The following is a 15,950-nucleotide window of genomic DNA, read 5'->3' as shown; positions in this document are numbered from 1 at the left end:
CGGAGCTCTCAAACCCTCATTTACGAAACCTGTGGCCTGGAGCCCAGACCCACACTTCCCTCGGGCCCCCGTCTGTCTGTCCAGGCATCTCTCCGTCACATGTCATCTCTGGTCTGGCTCCAGACCCCAGAGGGCGGTGCCCGCCGGCCGGTGGGGGCCGCGGGCTCTTTAGAGGGCAGCCCAGGCCTGTGAGACGCCACCCACCTGGCTCCCCGTCCCATCAGGCACCACTTAAGGGGATGTGCCCTGAAAATGCGGAGGGCGAAGGCGGGGCTGGAGAGGCCTTCAGAAATGGAAATAGGAGGCATTTGTTTATAATTTACTGCCTGACACGGAACGGGCACCCGATGGGACCAATAAAGGCCCACACTCGCCCAGCCCCTGCCTCAAAAGTGCTGGAGCCCGTCCAGCTCTCCGGAGGCAAAAGCACCTCAAAGCATCACAAGCCTTTCCGCACCCCACATCCAGCCCGCCCGCCGCCCGCTCTGCTAACTCTGCAGCTCCGCACTGTTCCCACCGTCGGGCGCCAGCTCTTCTGAGCTGAGGGGCAGGAAGGCGGGGCGGGAGGCTTGCCCTCGAGGTAGAAAAGGGCCACGGAGGCAACTTGGAAACGCACTAGAACATTCTGGGCCCACGAATGGGAGGGGGCCGGTGATGGAGGAGAAATCCAGTTGCAGTGTTCCTCAAGAGGAAAAGGAGAGACAGAATAATTTTCCAGTGTGCAGGCCTAAGTAAAACCTCCTTGAGACACGGAGTTTTATTAGAGAGGAGGAAAGAAAGGACATTGTAACATCAGTTTGCCTTTAGCGGGACTGTACAATGCACCCTTATTTCCAGGGGAATCTAATTAGAGGGCAGGCCGCCGGCCTGGGAGGGGATGGGAGCTGCAGGCTGGGTCGGGAGGCCCCGTGGGCTGCGTGGGAGGAGGGCAGGGAGGGCAGAGTGGGGCTCTGGGGAGGAGCTCCCGCCCAACACTGTGGAAGGCTCAGCGGGCTTGAATTCAGATCCTGAATCTCGGCTCTGCCTGGTGTCTTTGAGTTGGTGGTGCAGCCTAAGCACCCGTTTGTTCGGTTGGAAATGGGGCTTGTCCACCCGCTTGCTGGCCGAGTTGTCAGGATGAGATGAAGGAACGCATAGCCAGAGCTGGACTCCCGCTGGGTCCTCGATGCGTGTTGATTTCTGTTCTTTCTTCTCCGCCCGGTGACCAGCTCCCTTCACCATCTCCCCTCTCTTTCCCCACCAACCCTCTGCCACCAGATCCCCTAGCCTCCCCGGACCGCCCTGCTCGCTCAGCCTCTGAGGCCACAAAGCCATCCGTTCTTCTCCCCACACCCGACCCCTTGCAGGATGCTTAAGATTATTCTAGCGCGGCCGGTGTGGCTCAGTGGTTGAGCGCTGACCTATGAACCAAGAGGTTACCGTTCGATTCCAGGTCAGGGCACATGCAGGTTCGATCCCCAGTGGAGCAGTGGAGGGTGTGCGGGAGGCAGCCGATCAGTGATTCTCTCTCATCATTGATGTTTCTATCTCTCTCCTTCTTGCTTCTTCCCTGAAATCAATACAAATATATTTTTTAAAAAGATTATCTTATTAAGAGATTGGTTATCTTGCTTAGAAATACATAACAGAGGGTGGATTCCAGAACTGCAAGCTCCATGCACGCCGTGCACACTAACTGGCAGGCCCAGGGCAGACAGGAAGCTGTGTCCCTCCATGTTGACCCCCCCCAAGCACAAGACCCAGTGTCCTCCACATCCATCCATATCCCCGACGCTGCTTCCCCTCCCGCCAAGTGCAGCCCAGGCATTGGAGGGAGGGAGGGAAGGAGGCAAAGGGGCGTAGAAAAAGAAGCAGTGGCGGGTGAATGATTGGCAGTTCCCAAGGCCTTTCCGCTGTCCTCACTTAAAGAAAGGGAGACGGGGTGGCAGACGGGGTCTGTATGTGGTTTCAGACTCCCGATGGCTGTGAGTTCAAGTCCTGGCCCAGCCACATAGAGCTGTGTGACCTTGGGTAAGTCATTGCCCCTCTCTGAGTCCCATGCTTAGAACTGGATTAATGTCGGTGAAGCCTGCCCGCCGGGTCTGAGCTTTGTGAGTGCCAGTTTTGCCTGCCAAGCACAGTTCCTGGCACTGGGTAAGCGCATCACTGATGCTCCATTTTATCCCCCAGAGGACCACTTGTTCTTCAGAACTGGGACCACCCCCCCACCATCAGCTCCTTAAAATGAGACTGTTTTTCCCGCCCCCAAATATGGAAAAGCATGCTTTTGTCCTCTTGAGAACCAGTGCGTTTTCAGATCCCACCCCCTCCCTGCTGTTGAATGTCACTAACCTCTGGCTGGCCACATTTGGGGGGAAATCGCATTATTCTATCAAGATTCAGCAAACTGGGCCCAGAGCAGTAATTGCCGCAGGGGGCGAGTAACAGATTTTATTTTTATTGATCACAAAGCATTTTTTTTTTTAAATCAAAAACACATCAGATGAGAAAAGGCGTAAGCAGCAGGATCAAATTGAATTTTAACTCCTTTAAACACTGGCTCCCCCCGGCAGCCCGTTCCCAAAGATGCCGGGGTCTGCAGTGAGATGCTCTCGGTCCCGGGTGGGGGGACTCCCCGGGCAGTGGGGGCTGCTGTGCAGGCGGCACCGAGGCACCACATTTGCATTCGGTCCGCCTCTGCGTGGCCCACACATCTGGGTCCAGGCGGGGGGATTCGGTGGAGGACCCCGTGCGGGTTTGCAGAGAGCCGATCTCGGACCTCTTGGAACTGTTCATCTGGCTAGCTGCGGCGTTCAGCGTGGGCCAGGCGTCTGGCGTTGCATAAATACATCTTTAATGAGGCGATAAGCAGGAGGAGCCCGGCACTTGTCCGCTCGGGTTTGAAGAGCAGACCGTTGTTGGCATCTGTCGGAACATTGCAAGTTGTTGCATCGGTCTGGGCATGCGGGAGGGGCCATGCATTCATTCCTAAATGTGCATTCATTCATTCAATAAATGTGTGTTGAGTTCTTCCCACGGGCCAGTGCTCTTCTGGGCCTTGCGAATAAAGTGATAAACAAAAGGGATACAATTCCTCGTCCTCCTGGAGAGGAAATACTGCCCCATCCCAGTTATTCAAGCTGGGAGGCTGGGAGGTGGGCCACGGAGGAGGCAGGGATAGGGCGTGGCCCCTGGCTTCAGCCGTTGAAAGGCCACTCTCCTGAGACTGTGACCACTCTTGCCCTTGCTGACCTGATTGGTGAATTCGAAGGGAAAGCTGGGGGCAGTGGGAGGGAAGGAAAGAGGACTTAGGTAAGAGCCAGGTAGAGAGGAGCTGTGGGTTCAGAGGCTGGGGCGGGTCAAGGGTCGGTTGGGTCTTGGTCAGGGCTCCAGGCATCCTGGGCTGTGGCCTGTCAGGAGTCTGAGGATCCAGCCGCCATGGCAGGCAGCAGGATTCACCTGCCAAGCTTGCCCCTGGCTGCGCACACCTTGGGCTAGCGCCTCTCCCAGCACCCGCACCCCACACCCCGCCGCTCCAGCGTTAAGGCCACCCAGAGTTTTGGAGCCCTGGGAGCTGAGGGCTTGGTACCTCTTTCAGGCCCTCGGTTCCCATTCTGATCGTCGTGAAGAAGTTGCATGGTTTTCTCCTTCCACAGAGCAGAAAGGTTTTCTTCTTTAGCTCTTGTTGTTTTCTCAGAGTTCTGTAGCAACAGCCTCATCAGGGAACTTGCTGGAAATCAACCTCTTAGACCCCACCTTCTGCATCAGAAACTCCCACAAGGGCCCGGCCATCTGTGTTCGGCATGCCCTCTGGGGGATTCTGATGCCCTGAGGATGCCAGGGAGGCCACTCCATTTACCTTTAAAATGCACTTGTGGCTTTGGTGCCATGCCCCATAGGTGTGAAGGGAGGCTGAGCACCTGAGCAGGTCTGCCACCTCTCTGAGCGCCACCACAGAGCCCGGGCCTGAGACCAAGGTGAGGACACGACACAGTGGGAAGACACGATGCCTCAGCTCCCGAGACACGCTAGACCTGCTGGCCACCCCTTCTTCCTCTTATCACTGGTTACCGGACAGAAGCCACCCTTGGCAAGTAGATGAACAGGTTCAATGGGGCAAGGGCTGAGCAGCTTAGAAAACTCAACCTTAAAAAAAAAAAAAAGAAAAGAAAGAAAAGAAAACTCAAGCTTACCAACTCCGGGAGCAAGAGAATCATAGCTTCTGAATCCCAGAACCGTAAGATATTGGACCCGAAGGAGACCACGTCTCATATCTCAGAGGCTTCTCGAGGCCATGTACCTCCCTGGCCCAGGTGACACAGCACGTCAGAGCCATCCCTCTGGTCCCCCCGCCCCTTCTGACCACACAGCCGCCTCCTTCCCTCTCTGAACTGCCCTCTGAGTCACTCTGCACAGACTCCCAGCCAGGGAGCCCCACGAGCCCTCAGCTGCTCTCTGCAAACATCTCTGGAAGGTTGGACATCATGTCCACTTCGTTCTCTGCTCTCTCAGCCCAGCTGGTCCAGTCCCTACTCCTGTTCGGCTGGGTTGAGTGGATGCCTTCAAGCCCCGAGATGGAGTTTTTCTTTGGTTCTTCGCCTCATGCCAGTTTCTCTGGGGGCAGGAGCCTGGGCAGGGGGAGAGGTCGGCAGACCCAGGGGGGGAACCCTGCCCTTGGGGCGTGCAGGTGACCGAGCATCTCGGCCCCGGACCTGGCTCCCGCCGGTATGTGCTTCAGGACCCAGGTTTTCCGGGGCTGTGCATCTGCCTGACAGAATACGTAACAGTAATTAAGCAATAAGCCGCCTCACCCAGCGTCGCAGCGATCATTTGGCTAAGTAACGACCATGGTCCAGTGCCTCAAAAATCACCATTAGCGTACGCTCCTTATGGCCATAAAATTTCTCGTTTTCTGCCTTTCATCAGCCTCCCCCTGCCATCTTCGCCTTGCTTTATTTATACATTCGTCCTCAAACAATGGCAATAAGCCCTTTCCCAGAGTGTTGCAAATCAGAAATTTGTCCACATTTTTCCACCACCTTCCACTGTGGACCTGCTCTGCCTGGGAACGGCCGGCCAGGCCAGCTGCAGAGGCCGGCGGCGGTAGATTGATGGGGGCACGGCGGGACGGGGTTGCTGGGGAGAGAGGGTGGGGAGGGGGCCGCGGGAGAATGCACCATGAAAAGGCCCCTGGCTGCCCAGCGACCAGCCTGAGACAAGGGGCTGTGACTGGCGCAGGGGGAGGGGAGCGGAGGGGAGGGCTAAGTTTCCCCGCCCCGTCCCCTCAGAGAGGAGAAGGGCCTGGGGCCTGCTGGGAAGCAGGCTTGGCCCCAGGCAGAATCTGAAGGTGATCAAATCCATCTCTCTTGTGCCCCAGGAGTCAGATGCTCGCAGGGGGACCTGCAGCCCCCACAGCACCCCCCTGTAGAATCCCAGTCCCCTCTGGAGCTCCTCACTGCCAGCATCGACCAGTCCTTCTTTCCTCCAGCTGCGGGCATTTCCTACTGTGTGCCAGGAGCCATCCCGGGCTCTGCAGTGTGAAGTAATGAGTGAATCAGCTACAGCCCAGGCCTCCTTCTCAGGGTTACTCTCAGAGATCCAGGAGGACCTCTTGCTTGTGGGGCCCAGAGAGGGGTTAGGCTTGCCAAAGGTCACACAGCAAGTTGAAGGCAAAGCCAGACAAACTTCAGGGTGCACAACGGGAGCCCCCTAATCTTTCCAGCCAGCCCCCAGGCTCCCTGGGGACCCTTGTCCAGGCAAGGTAATAGTCCTGTCATCTGGCGGGGGGCTGGGGGGCTGGGGGCTGGGGGCTAGGGGCCTGTAGCCGGTTTGGGGGGCACTTCCGCAGTGACCAGCTGCTGGCTTTGGCCTTGGTGTGCAGAGGGGAGACTGGTCCGCTCCCTGTGCTTCCAAGAAAAGGAAGCTTCTAGGAGGGAGGCCAGCCTCCGTGGAAGCCTCTCCCCCGGTGGGTGGCAGGACCCGGACGTGCCCCTCGCTTTTCCCAGGATCCTGCTTGACTTCTGTGGCTGCTCAGGGTCAGCCCGCAGCTCTGCCACCTGTGGGAAAGTGGTGCTCTTTAAAAGGGCCAGGGGCAGCCCGGCCGGCGTGGCTCAGTGGTGGAGTGTTGACCTATGAACTATGAGGTCACAGTTCCATTCCCAGTCAGGGCACATGTCCGGGTTGGGGGGCTTGATCCCCGGTGTGGGGTGTAGGAGGCAGCCAATCAATGATCCTAATTGTTGATGTTTCTACCTCCCTCTCCTTCCCCCTCCCCTTCCCCCACCCTCTTTTCTGTCCTTTCCCTCCCCTCCCCTTCTCTCTCCCCCTCTCCCTTCTTCTCTGAAATCAAGAAATATATGTGTGTTTTTTTAAATAAAATAATGGGGCAAGATCTGAGCTGTCCACTGGCTTCTGTGGTGGTGAAATTTCACTGCTGGAGCTTTTGTCAGTGGTGTGTGTGTGTGTGTGTGTGTGTGCGTGCCCAGCAGGAGCCCAGTAGATACCAGTTGGGCAATGTCCTCTGTGGCCTGCAGCCCAGCGTTAGGTCTGGGAGTTTCCTTTTTAAACAAGATGGAGGTGGGTGGGGGTGGGTGGGAAGTGCATGAGAGGAGTGAGCCCGAGGAAGAGAAATCCACGCACAGTTCTGATGACCCTGGGGAAGCTTGAGCCCCAAAGTGTCTATGACAATGGGGACCGCGGCTTCTTTGTTCACCTGGTGGCTGCACTTCGGTTAGAACTGCCATTAGCAGCCTTCTGGAAGGACAGCCAGACAGCTGTTCCCAGGCGCCCGGCCGTGGGCACCACCCAGTCACACCAGAAGGAACACAGTCTCACTGCGAAGCCGCCATCTCTGCGAGGGGCGTCCCCGGTGTGACGGGGGAAACCGAGTTCCCACACTCAAGAAGTTCACAGGACCCTGTTACAGACGGGGCGACGGGGTGTATTTGGGGAACAGAACAGCCGCACTGAGAACTCGTTGCCAGTCTCCAGCAGGGGTTGATGCCAGGGGCCGAGGGTGGCACAGGTGGCAGGAGACACGGGGATTCAAGGAGAGTCTCCGGGCATGACAGTCCTGGGGAACTTCATGGACCCGGTGGCCCTCGAGCCCAGATTTGAAGAGTGGGGGAGGGAGACAGTAGGAAACAGCATGAGGGCACCAAGGCCACAGCAGCAGATGGTCCGAAAGTGCCCTGCAGGGACAGGCACGCGTGGGCCCAGCCCGGGGGGACCTTGGAGACCAGGCTCCCAAGTGCCACCCAGTGAGAAGGGGCCTCTGAGGCCAGGTGTCTGGGTCTCCCTGGCACGCTGCCACTGAACCAGTGAACCCCTCTGAGCCCCGTTTCCTCCTCTGTAAAACGCGGCCGATGACAATACTCTCTGGTAACAGTCCTCACCTCCTCGGGTGTCGTGGGAGCCATGACTCGCTACAGGACAGGCACGCGGAAGCTCCGAGCTCATGCGCAGCCATTTTGTGTTCATGCTCTGTAGCCTGGATGCCCAGTCCTGCTGTAGGAGACTGTTTGTGATCACACAGCGCAGGCCCCGGGGTACAGGGAGCCCCTGGTTTAAGGACAGAGCCCAGAGGCGGGGGCGGGGGGGGTGGTGATGGACAGAGGGAGGCAGGGGCTGGGGTCCTGAGGCCACTTTTCATCCCTCCTTTGACAGCTTTCCAACTGGCTGCAATCCCCTGCCTCCTAGCTCTCCAACACTAAGGAAGGGAGAGGGGAGGGGAGGGGAGGGGAGGGGGCAAAGGAGGGCCCGGCAGGCTTGACTTCTCAGGCATATGGCCCTTTCACTCTGCCTTTGTGGGTGCTGACGGGTGGCTGTCCTGCCTTTTCCTGGCCATGCCCGGCAGCTTCATCTGGCCATGGGGGCCCCAGCTGCTGCTCTTTCCCCTTCGCTGGTTTCAAAGCTGTCCAGGCCTCCCCAGGCCCAGCTTCCCGGGGGTCTGTCTCCCTCTGGGGCCTGAGCACCTGCCAGCATTTGTGTACCAGCTGCAGCACCCACCTGAGGTGCCGGCACCCTCTCCTCTCGGGGGCACATTTCACCTGGGATGGCTTTCCCTGGAGATGGGATGGGATGTGGGGTTTGGGCGTGGCTGGGGGTGTGCAGAGCCCCCACCATGGTAGAGTAAGGTAGAGATGACAGAGGGGTATTCATTCATTCATGCATTCATTCATTCATGCATTCATCCCCATTTTGGAAATAGAGAGACTGAGGGAGTTAAAAAGCACATCTAGCATTGCTAGCTCTTAGGCGGCAGATCCAGAATTCACAGGAACCCCACGTCCATCCGACCCCACAGCTTCTCTCCACACCTCCCCCCAGAGTCTGCCTTGGTCATGCTCTGTGGTGCTCTGTGCTCCGTGCTCCTAAGAGACCTCTGTGGCAGGCCCCCTTCGGGAGCTGGCAGAGAGCGCTCTGCCAGTCGCCCACTGAAGAAGTCAAAGAAAACTGTGATTGTCTTAAAGTCACAGGAGGAGTGTAAAAGGGGACAGTGAGCTGAGCCTCTCTGGTGGTGGGCTTGCTCCTGCCTCTCAGGCGCCTGCCTACATGCCCTGCCTCCCCCCTCCTCAGTCCACAGCTGCTGCCCCTCCCAAAACTCCACCTTTGCTCACCATTGCCTAGGATCCCAGCAGGTTAAGGAAGCTGAGGTGGAAGGGTCTCATGGCATCTTCATCTCCACTCCTGGCCTTCAGGGCAGGTGCACCCCAGTTTGGGACTCGGCTCTCGGTACATCTTTCCCGACGCCTTTGCCTCAGAAGGTTCCAGCCCCCTACAAGCCCTCTCTCCTCCCCATGGGTGGCTTGTGTTTGGTTTACCTGCAGAAAAGCTCTGGCTCCACCGGGAGAAAGCCTGGCTCTGAATGCCGGCAAGGCAACCACAGGGTACCTTTCCAGCAGTACTACTTCCTCCTTCCCAGATCCGCCCCTTCCTGGGAGGCATGTAGGAAGAGCGCCCTCCAGTGGCTGAGAACCGCATTGTGCTGTTGGCACCAAAGCCATGATCCGGTTCAGAGTAAAAAAAAACAAAAACGGTGGTGTGTGTTGGGGGGGGGGGGGGGGGGAAGACAGTGGACAGCCTGATGGGTTAGATGGGGACTGCCTGGGAGAAGGGAAAGTTTTGTCAAATTTTGGCTGCAAGCTTCCTAAGTGCACTCCTCGCCACCCCCTCCACCCCCATCCCTGGCTTCCTTGAGTCAGAAGAATGACATTGGGCCAGTTGATGTGTCTCAGTGCCGAGGAGCAGCCTAGGACTTGAAGTTAGACAGGACCTGTTTGGGTTCCCACCTGCCAGCGCCTCGCACCCCCCGGGGGCCTCTCGGAGGGCGGGCCCGCAGTGCATTCAGTGCAGACAGTTGTGCTGAGTCCTGGCCACGTGGCTGTCCGGGAGGGGGGACCCCAGTGGAGTCCGAAAGAGTGAGGATTCACAGAGAAGCCAAGGAATCAGAGGCTGAGACGGAAGGTAAGCAGTGAGAGAGTTTGGAAAGGTCACCGAGAGCAGAGATGGGCCACTGCAGACCACGGCTGAGATCAGCCATGCCCCAGCTCCCCACGTGCCTGATGACCACGCGTGGCCCTGAAAGCTGGGCAGTGATGGAGGCCGGTAGGAAAGAACGGGTTCATGTGAGGCCTGGTGTTGGGAGAGAGCTCTCCCGACACCCTGGACCGCCGGGAAGATGGACGAACGGGTCCCCGAGCAAAGGAAGCCCCGAAACATGCCCGGAGGCAGACATGACAACACGGAGGCTGCCTGCAGCGGGCGCAGCGGGAGAGAGAAGGCTGGGAAACGTGGGAGGCGGCAGGAGGGGTGGGAGACCAAATACAAGGCGGGTTTTCCCAGGACAAGCCCCAGGCCTGCGTCCCCAGGAGCCGGGCAGGGGCGGGACATTGTGGGCGCTGTCCATTCCTAGGGTCTCCGGGAGTGGGGGCCTCCTCCATAGCATGTGACACACACACACACACACACACACACACACACACACACACATTCACACATTTGCTGAGCACTCGAGTGGCCCTGGCACTGTCCCGTGAGCTTTATTCTCCTCACTCGTCCGCTCATTCATTCATTCATTCCCCAAGGATGTGAGTGCCCACCCCTGCAGAGTCAGCAGCAAACAAACACTACGAAAACACCCACCCCGTGTGGAGCTGGTGCTCTCGGGACAGCGAGGGGCAGGGAGCTGGGGACAAGCGGTGAAGTAGCATATGTAGCGTGCGGCTGTGACACGGACTGTGGAGCCATGCAAAGCAAGGCAGGTGCGTGGGGCCCTGCTCTTATCCCTCTTACACGGGAACCCACAGACCCAGGCAGCTGTGCCCGGAGCCTTTCCAATGTCCACTCTGCTTGGCCGGGCCCCCTGAAGAAGGCAGGCCGTGGGGGCAGGGGAGGGGGCTCCAGGCTGCGGCCCCAGCCTGTGCGAAGGCCTGCAATCACTGGGGTTGCTGGCCTCCAGGGGGGTGGTGGGTGGTGGGTAGGGGGTGGGGGCTCACAGGGATCCTGAATCTCCTGGCTTTGGCTCTGGTCAGGTCACAGGTGAGGTGTGAAGGGAGAGGAGAGGGGTGTTAGTGGAAGTGCCAGGTCTCCCTGTGGGTGCCTGGGTGGCAGAGCCAAGATGGGCACCCAGGAGAAGTTTAAGCAGAGGAGGTGGCCAGGAGGACGTGGCTTCCCGGGAGGTCCATCTTGGGGTTCAAGCCCCACCTCTCCATCTGATCCCCGTCGCCCAGCCCCGTGTGCGGGGTGAGGTGGGGGTGGGCTCCTGCAGACATCACCTAGATGCACGCACCACACACCGTCACAGCCGAGCGGTTCCAGGGAGGGGCATGGCCTGGCTCTCGGGCCCCCAGCTGAGCTGTAAATGGCTTTTCCATTTGCTGAGACCTGCGCCCAGGCCTGCTTGGTATTCAGGGACGCCCGGTCCACACTCGCCGGCTCCCGGCTCTGCCCGAATTACTTGATTAAAACGCATATCAACTATTATGTGATTCGTTTCTCTGCCGCAGCTCCGAGCCGGCCTATGTTAAACTGTAATAAAGGCTGGGCTGGGAGGCGGCAGGGATGGGGGCGCAGGAACAGTGGTGGGAGGTGTCTGTGGGGGTGGGGGGTCTGAGGGAAGGACCCCACACCTGAAGGCCGTCGCCGGCCTCCCCTGGTCCGGAATGTCTGGCGAGGATTTGGAGATGGCCCACTCCCTCCTGCAGGTCCAGGAACTGTGACCATCTCATTTCAAGGCTTTTGCTTGGGCAAAGGGAGAGCAGGGAAGGCTTGGGGAGCGGGGGCGGGGGGCAGGGATAGAGGAGAGCCACCTCGGTTTCCATGATCAGAAATGGGATTCTCCATCCCCCAGAATTCACTGCAGCCAAGTCGACGGTCACTGAGCTGGGAGTCCTGAGTCCTGGGTTTCCCTGCCAGGCCCACGACCCTGGGATTCCACCGAGCACCTGGGAAACGGGGCTGTTCCTGCCTGCCTGGCCCCCGGGGGTCATGGGGACAAATGGTGTCAGGCCAACGGAAGGCTTGTGCGCTGCAGGGAGCATGCACAGCTTACGGTGGTGACTGTTGCATTGAGGCAGGACTATTTCACAGAAACTTCATAATCGTCCCTCAAAGCCCTGTCCATCCAAGAAGCCTCTACTGAGCGCCTGCTGTGTGTTAGCACCGTCCCTGTTGCCGTCAAGGGTCTCCTGGTGCAGTGGGGCCCAGGCACCCAGCGATGGCGGGCTTGGTGTCTCCCGGTGAGCTTGGGGAGCCCCGAGTACTGGCCCTGAAGCCAGCCGGGCCAGGAAGTGGTGCTGGGGGCCCCCAGGGCTGGGCTCTACTGGCTGAGCAGGCGGCCCCTGGGGAGTGGGGGCAGTCCAAGCAGAGGGAGCTCCCGTTCAGAAGCTGGGCATGGGAGAGGGCCCGGCTCGGTCACTTCAGGAGGCCGAGAGCTGGACGGGCACCACGTGAGAGAGGCAGGGCGCATGGGGCAGGGCCTCGCTGGCGTATCGAGGCTTCCGGGGTCAGGGGCTGTGAAAGCTGGTGGTCTTCAGAGGAGGGGGGAGGAGGGGGCGGGGCTGTGAGGGCTGCCCCAGCAATATGCTCCCCACTTCCAGCAGCCTGGCCTGGGCTGGCCTCTGCCCGAGCAGACCTCATCCTGCCCACCCTTAGGGTCCATCCTCCTTCTCTCCCCTCCCTGTGGCTCACTCCCTCCTCGGGCTGTTCTGTGGCTCTCAAGTCACGCTTTTCACACCTGCCCTGGCCCCCCTTCTGCTGGAGGCTGTTTCCTTCATCGGACTGGGACGCCCTGAAACGGGGGATACCCGATAGCTTGTCCATCAGATGGCGAGCTTCCTGAGACAGACTGCTTCCCCCCCAAAGGTTGGAGGGCCCCACAGTGGGGCTGGTTTTCTGTGTCAGACTCCCCACAGCCCTAAGCAGAGGGAGGAGCCGGGAACCCAGGAGGGCCCCTCCCCATATCCCTCTCTCTCTGGGGCCCCCATCTCCAGCACCAGCCTGTCCTGCCTCCATGAATCTTCCCGTCTCCCAGCTGCTGGAGAGCGGGGACAGGGGTGCAGCTGGCCGGGAGGCTGCTCCCGCGCCCGCCCCTCTGCGGCTCCCCTTAATGAATGCGCTCCCATGCCCGCTCTCCCGCAGCCCCTCCCCGTGCCAGCTGCCCGGGCTTTCGATGCGCGGAGGACTCAGCCCCCGCCGTCCGGGCCTCTCTGTGGCCAAGTCCACCTAATCCTGTTGATTAATTTAACTCAGAGACTAATGGGTTCCGGAGGCGGGAGAGCATCATTGGGGAAACTGAAGTGAGGGATGGGGGGAGGGGGATATCAGGGCTCGGTGAGTGAGGCCCCCTCACTCAGGCTGCTTTGGTCCTGCATCCACCCTCCACCCTTTCTGTAACCATCACCATCATCACCATCATCATCATCACCATCATCATCACCTTCAGCAGTAGCAGCAGCATCCTTCATGTGCCTGCCCCTCTACGGCTCCAAATTATTCCCTCAGTCTTCATTTCATTCTGTTCTCAAAGCTGCCCCGTGGGACACCCAGGCATGTATAACCGTCCTCCTTCTCACAGCCGGGAACACCGAGGTCCAGAAGGGAAGCCCCTGATCCAAGGCCACCCAGTTGGGGCCACCCAGTTGCGGGGGAAGACAGAGCCCACAATCTGGGTGTCAGGCTTCCCAGACCAGGGCTCCTGACTGGACCAGAGCTGCCCCAGAGGGTCCCCCACATCCTCCCAATCTATCCTCCCTCCCCTTCCTTGTCCAGGAATGAGCATGCACTTACAGGCTGTGTGGCCTCCACCAAGTTGCTGAACCTCTCTGAGCCTTTTCCCTCTGTGTAAAGGAGCCAATAGCCCAGACCGCTGTGAAGCTGGCATAGACCAAGAGGGCTCCCTTCCCCGGGCTGTGCCAGGGAGGCGGCCTGGAGTTACACAGTCCAGGTCCCTTCGGACCTCTCTCACTCTCTGGCTAGTGGGACAGAGCCTTGCTCTCCCCACTCACCATCCAGATCGTTGTTATGGCAACCGTCAACATCCTAGAAAGGATCCTTTCACCCAACAGAGGCCCGAGGGCCCTGCGCTGCCTTCCCCAGTCTGGGTTTTGGTCTGGGCATCCCTCTGGGCCCAAAAGACCCCAGGTCTGTGCTGAACAAGGGGTGGGAGGAGCAGGGGGATGAGGAGGAAGGAACCCAGACGCCACGGTGAGTCTAGAAAGCTGCCGGAACTTGGAGGGCAAGGGCATTGGATGCACACGGGGCCCGAGCGGCACTGAGGCTGGGCACTGAGCGGGCACTGAGGCTGGGCACTGAGCGGGCACTGAGGCTGGGCAAGGCAGTGTCGGAAGCACCTTGACTGCATCCCGCAGCCGGTCAGCTGCTAACTGCACCCATGCTTTTGAGAACAGCCCCAGATCCTGTTTTGCTATTTCCTTAAAAATTTACACGAAAGCACCTCCAACACTGAATCCAAGGAAACGAGTGCTCCCATAATTGGAAAATGAGCATCATGTCCTATACAGACAGAAACCACAAAAACAGTGCTGTTCATTTACTAGAGGCCGGTCCCCTCCTTCCTAGGAAGAGAGAACAGCAGTGTTAAAGGTGCACTGTCCTGTGTGGTAGCCATCACGAACGTGAAATAACAAGAAAATTCAGTCTTCAGTTGCACTAGACACGTGTCCAGAGCTCACTGCCAAGCGGCAGATACTACCACATGGAACCATGTGTGTCCAGGGCATCCCCCCAACGCAGCATTGCTGGACGGCGTTGCTGGAGGAACTGAGGTGGAGTCAGACTGGGGTTTCTCCGAGGAGGACAGGGCCACAGGTCCTTCTCACTCAGCTCCTGTCTGAGCTCGAGAGCCCCCCCTGGAAGAGGGAGCCCGGTGCCCTCCCTCTTGCCTGTCTGCCACGCCCTGCTACCTCCTCCAGAGGCCCCGAGGGCTCCCTCTCCTTGCCACTAGCCAGAGATCCAGAGAGGTCTGAAGGGACCTGGACTGTGTAACCACAGTGAGTTTCGGGAAACGAATCCTTGCGATTAGTTGTCTTTGGCTCTGAGCCCCAGACGTGCTGGGGAAGGTGCCCAGGCTGCCAGCTGTGCCCACCCTGGCCGCCTCTCAGTGATGGGTTGACAGGCAGCCGGGGGAGGGCGGATGAGGGGGTTGGATCCGACCCCAGGCTCTGCCTTTAGGAACGAGGCGGGAGACGATGAAGGGAGGGGTCCCCGGCCTGTGGTTCCCTTGTTGTCACAAGCAGGGACAGCCTGGCAGTGGCCAATCAAAAGCAGGCACGACAGTGCAGTGGCCAGAGCAGCAGGACCGGGGGAGGGCACATGGGCGGAAAGGCATTGCCCAAGCTGAGGTGAGCTCCCAGCGTGGCTGCAGCCCCGTGAGAACACGCCCACCGTGCCCCTTGACACGCCAGGCCTGTGCACATGCTCTCCCTCCTCCCCCGCCTGGAATGCCTTTCCCTTCACCTCCATGTGCCGTCTCAGAGGCTGCATTAGGCTATTGGGGTGCGAGTGGGGAGGTTGTCCCTTGTGGGCGGGGCCTGGGCCTATTCATGGAACCCACGTTTGAAACAGTTGAGTAAGAACAGGGGTAGAGACAGGACACTATTGTATTGCTTTCTCCGTCCCTTCCTCCCTCCCTCTCTCCTTTCCTTCATTTTTGCAATCTTTCCCCCAAACACAATAGCGTCGTTGTTTAAATGGTCCTTATTTTAAAAATACTAAACTACCAACAAGTATAAAGAAGAAAAACAAAAGTCCCGTCACCTGGCGGCTAACATCTGTTCGCCTTGGGCTGTAGCATCCCATGCATACCGTGTCATCCACTCGCTTCCCAAGAGGGGCTGGTCTTTGCACGCTGGCTGGTACCTGGCCTTTTGCGTACCGTCGGGATTATACAGGTGTGGTTCATGTGCCATTAAATCACCTCCTTTTCGGAAAATGTAGTTCTGGAAATGTGGACAAGTGTTTTTCGTCATGAAACCACCCCAGGACTCCTCTGTCTCGACATCCTTCCCGTCCGTGGAAATAACTAACTGCCCCGCTGCAGGGGAGTCTCTTCTTTAAGGGGTGATTGTGCCATGAGGGGTTTAACTGGTCCCCCAGGCTGGGCTTGGGGGTTGCTCCAGCTCTTCCTTCTGAGAAGCAGTGCCCACAGAGGGGTGCTCCCTCAGTGCAGTGACGGGCTGGGAGGTGGGCCCAGAGCACCCCTCTGTCTCACCAGTCCGCCTTCCCCCTCCCTCTCGCCTGGCTGCAGGGAACCGGCTGGACGAGGGCTCCGACGTGGAGTCGGAACCGGACCTCCCCCTGAAGCGCAAGCAGCGCCGCAGCCGGACCACGTTCACGGCCGAGCAGCTGGAGGAGCTGGAGAAGGCCTTCGAGAGGACGCACTACCCTGACATCTACACCCGCGAGGAGCTGGCACAGAGGACCAAGCTGACCGAGGCGCGCGTCCAGGTGAG

General features: G+C 59.0%; 1 protein-coding gene across 3 annotated transcripts in view; it reads left to right on the top strand.

Moving 5' to 3' along the window:
• PAX7 (paired box 7) overlaps window positions 1-15,950 on the top strand; it is a 94,346-nt gene that overhangs the window by 34,434 nt on the left and 43,962 nt on the right. For all 3 annotated transcript variants that reach the window (XM_084875251.1, XM_084875250.1, XM_084875252.1), the window contains exon 5: window positions 15,746-15,945. In XM_084875251.1, coding sequence (XP_084731377.1) covers window positions 15,746-15,945 — 200 coding nt within the window. The remainder of the gene's footprint in view (window positions 1-15,745; window positions 15,946-15,950) is intronic.

The sequence above is a fragment of the Pipistrellus hanaki genome, assembly GCF_964339955.1.
Source record: "Pipistrellus hanaki genome assembly, chromosome: 2".
NCBI classification, from domain to species: domain Eukaryota; kingdom Metazoa; phylum Chordata; class Mammalia; order Chiroptera; family Vespertilionidae; genus Pipistrellus; species Pipistrellus hanaki.
This window is presented reverse-complemented; position numbering and strand designations above follow the sequence as displayed.